This window comes from Callionymus lyra, chromosome 18, assembly GCF_982586985.1.
Source record: "Callionymus lyra chromosome 18, fCalLyr1.hap1.1, whole genome shotgun sequence".
In the NCBI taxonomy this organism is placed as follows: domain Eukaryota; kingdom Metazoa; phylum Chordata; class Actinopteri; order Syngnathiformes; family Callionymidae; genus Callionymus; species Callionymus lyra.
Genome location: NC_141835.1, coordinates 377,501 through 381,667, shown reverse-complemented (window position 1 = coordinate 381,667; position 4,167 = coordinate 377,501). Strand labels below are relative to the sequence as shown.

Here is a 4,167-nt window from a genome sequence, read left to right as displayed (position 1 = left end):
TTCGCCAGACATTATGGCGGTAAATAACTCAATACTCCCTCTAGCGGTGAACGTTGTAATAACATGTCCAGAGATGTTTGTTTTCACGTCTTTGATTGGATCAGAGAAGAACAAGATGATGACGTCATACAAAATAATTGTAATGATGTTCATCTTCATGACGTACTTCGCTAAACAATTCATTTCCTATAATGAACTATAATTAAAACTTTATTGATCCATCTGCACATCCGGGAAATTGTTTTATTTTGAACTTTCAAGAGCAGCTGAGATCGACTGGATTCTCACCCTCTGACCTCTGACCTCTGATCCCTGACATAAAACAAACTCTTAGTAAGTAAGTAGATCATTTTTATTTGTAAAGCGCTTTTCCAAACTGTCCGGGGAATTTCTTCAGTTTTTTGCTTATTAAAAAAAAAAAAGAAGTTTTTTTGTGCTTCTTTTTTTGTTTATTTCCTTCTTTTTTTTGTCTTTTTCTTACTCATTTATTTTTGTTTGATGTGTTATTTTATTTGATGTTATTTTGTTCTCATTATTTCTGCTTTTCTTGCTTGTTTTTCGAAACCATTTCCAACTTTTCTTGAATCATCAAAGCAAAGATAAAACCAATGAAAGCAGAAACATTTTCTACAGAAACAACAAAAATAATCTTATAACGTGTGAAGACATCGTGTGGTTACCATGGCAACTGTGGGTGACGTCACAGCTCTTCAACAGGAAGGCGTGACTGAAGAGCAGCACGAGATGTTGACGCGAGGAGGCCAGTGATCCTGGACCTTCAGCCCGTCCAGCACCAGGACAGCAGGACACATCCGGGACATGGACCGGGACATCGAGGCTGACGCGGGAAAAGCCGTGTTTCGCGCCTGATCTCCGTGCGTGAGGACACGAGCACCTGAAGATCCCGGATGTTCACTCGTTCTCCGCATCTTCTGCTCGAGACTCAACATCCTGGTGAGTCAAGATCTGAGGAACATGTTTATTAACATGATGTTCATGAGAAGGATGTGGTCCTCGGTTCACTTCCTGCTGCGTCAGGGGCCACAAGAGAACCGAGTGTTGAGGGGCCACGAGAAGACATGCATTTATTTATATAAAATAAACAAACATTATGTGTTACATGTTGAACATTTGAAGTCAAGACTAAATATAAATATACAAAATACATCTTTCAGTGATCGATGCTCTTCTATCTGAGGGCCACAGAAATACTGTCTGAGGATCTGTAGATTCACAGCAGGTGGTCATAATGTTTCTCACTGTCCATCCTGGGGGTCAACAGAAGGTCATGAGGTCAATGCTGGGATGAAAGTGAGAATCTTTAGGTCGTGACACGAAATATACGCTTGAAAATATTCACTCGTTCAATTCTCGTTTATTTTTAACTGAATTACCTTCGTTTTCATTCTAGAAAATCGAAGTAAAAATGTTTTAACTAATCATTAAAAACATAGTATTTAAGAGTGAAAATCTTTGGTGAAAACTCTTAAGTTGAACTTCAAAATGTCTTGAACATGAAACTGAAACTAATATCAATAATAAAAACTCAAACACAAACATGTATTTCCTTTAAGTTCGGGGTCATGAAGTCATCGTCGGTGGTCGTCGAGCTACATTTGTTCCTCAAGCTTTTATTCTGAAGGATCTTAAAACGTTTGACAAACTTTAACCAACGAAGTTGTAGCTGAGCTTATGACGTACTTCAGGCAGAAATATTGTAGTTTTCATCGGCGACAGAAACACAAACTGTGTCTCATGAAGACTCGACTCTTGCAGGTCCTCGTGACTGAAGGAGACCTGATTACGCCATGAAGTCCATTGTTTACTGTGGATCCATCTCTGGTCTGACCCTCCTGTGTCTGGACCTGGAGCCTCCACATCTGGACCGAGTCTGACACCAGCTGATGTTCTTCAAGAGAGGGATGAAGTTATGGATCCATCCTCGAGCGACCTCCTGCAGGGCAGCAACAAGTCCACCACGAGCCTCAGTGGTCACCTCAGTGGTCACCTCAGCCCGGCACCTTCTGCCGTGTCCAGGTACGTCCTTCACGTCAATGACTGTTCATGTCTTCATTGCTGTTCTTCCTTCTCCCAGGCTGGTCACCAGCTTGGTCACTCTCACCACAGAACACCAACTGATGACCTCAACCAACCTGACCTCTCTCCTAGAAAACCACCTCAGTCCGGCACCATCCGCGTCTGTGCTGAGCCCCGCTGAGAGTCAGTCTGTTCTGCAGGGCTTCATGGTGGCGGCTCAGGCTCTGATCCTCCTGGTCATCTTCCTTCTGTCCAGCCTGGGAAACTCTGCCGTGGTCGTGGTCATCATCAAACACAGGCAGCTTCGCACCGTGACCAACGCCTTCATCATGTCTCTGTCACTGGCCGACGTCCTCACGGCGCTCCTGTGCCTGCCCTTCTCCTTCGTCATGCTCTTCAGCCGAGACGGCGTCTGGATGTTCGGCGACCACTTCTGTTTGGCCAACGGCTTCTTGAACTCCTGCTTCGGCATCATCTCCACCCTGACCATGACCCTCATCTCCTTTGACAGGTACTACGCCATCGTGAGGCAGCCACAGGCCAAGATCGGGCGCCAGAAAGCGACTCAGCTGCTGGTAGGCGTGTGGTTGACCGCGGTTCTGGTGTCTCTGCCCTGGTACCTGTTCATCCGAACGCCGACAGAGATCCACAAGCAGGGGTTCTACCACTGCATGTATGTGTTCCACTCGGGAACGTCACGCATGGGGAAGGTCTACAGCCTCGGTCTGATCGTGGTCTGTTACCTGCTGCCGTTCTCCCTCATGTGCTTCTGCCACTACAACATCTGCAAGACGGTGCGACTCTCAGAGATCCGGGTCCGGCCCGTCACCACCTACGCATACCTGCTCAGGTTCTACAGCGAGATGCGCACGGCCACCACAGTTCTGATCATGATAGTCTTCATCATCTTCTGCTGGGGGCCGTACTGCCTGATGGGCCTGGTCACGGCCATTGGCGACTTCACCTTCAACCCTGCCATGGACACTCTGGCCATCTGGCTGGCCTGGGCCAACGGGGCCATCAACCCTTTGATCTACGTCTTGAGGAACCCCAACATCTCCATGTTGCTGGGGCGCAGTCGGGAGGACGGCTATCGAACTCGAAACATTGCAGCCTACCTGTCCAGTCAGACCCAGAACCGAGAGGTCCGGGTCAACCAGGTGGACAGGATCCGCGACCGATATGTCAGTCGTGTGAAGGTCAACAACAGCAGCAGCAGACTGTCCAACTCCAGCCCCGGGAAGGCAGGCGGGGGCGAGCTGGCCATGTGGGCCTGTAAGAATCCAGCCGTGTTCTTCTGCAGGGACGCGCCGCCCGACACCGCCACGCTGGCGACCAAAGTCAGGACAGCAGACACCAGCCTCTGACGGCGTCTCAGCCACCGTTGCTTTCTCAGAGTCTCTTCAGATCCACCATCATGACCTTCACGGACGTGAAGACGTGAGGACGTCTATTAAGAGACGAATGACTTCACGTGTTTCAAAAGTTCGTACAAAAGTTACTATTTTCAAATCAGAATTAAATCCATGAACCGGTTCTTTTCCTCACGTCTGACTTGTTCGTCCTTGTTTGGAAACGTTCAATAAAAGAATAAAAGAATAGGATAAATGTGTGTTAAACATTGATTCAGATCTGAGTTGTCATGAACTTGATAGTAATACATAGACGCTCTAAGAATTGCAAGCAAACAAAAGGATACGGACACGTTAACATTTCATTCTCAGGTGTTGTAAGTTATGTTGAAAACATGGTTTTGACTCCGGGACAGGACAGAGGATCCAGAGAGTCCAGCGTGAGGTCAGAGGTTCTTCAAGTGAGTGATGTTGAACAGAAGCTTCACACCAGACGCTCACGAGACTTTTATCTTCAGAAGCTGCTCAGCAATAACTTTAAGGTTCATTATAACAAGCAGGAGCTTCATGTTCTAAGAAGTTCGTAGATCTTCTACCAAATATGTCCGGAAACTGAAATCCAGTTCATTATCTTCATCATAATCATCATTATCATCTTCATCATCATCATCATCTTCATCTTCATCATCATCTTCATCTTCATCTTCATCATAATCATCATTATCATCATCATCATCTTCATCTTCATCTTCATCATCATCTTCGTCTTCATCTTCAT

General features: G+C 46.3%; 1 protein-coding gene across 1 annotated transcript; it reads left to right on the top strand.

Moving 5' to 3' along the window:
- Positions 1 to 761: 761 nt before the first annotated feature.
- Positions 762 to 3,620, top strand: gpr135 (G protein-coupled receptor 135). Its single transcript, XM_087779807.1, has 3 exons — positions 762 to 954; positions 1,777 to 2,037; positions 2,096 to 3,620. Exons 2-3 carry the CDS (start codon positions 1,931 to 1,933, stop codon positions 3,402 to 3,404), a joined length of 1,416 nt encoding a protein of 471 aa, XP_087635933.1. The 5' UTR covers positions 762 to 954; positions 1,777 to 1,930; the 3' UTR covers positions 3,405 to 3,620.
- The last annotated feature ends 547 nt before the right edge of the window (positions 3,621 to 4,167 follow it).

What these genes read in the sequence shown, in the direction of transcription:
- gpr135 (XM_087779807.1), top strand. Translation starts at nt 1,931, where the DNA reads ATGGATCCATCCTCGAGCGACCTCCTGCAGGGCAGCAACAAGTCCACC. An exon ending in GCACCTTCTGCCGTGTCCAG is followed by an intron (nt 2,038 to 2,095) that starts GTACGTCCTTCA and finishes TCCTTCTCCCAG; the next exon opens with GCTGGTCACCAGCTTGGTCA.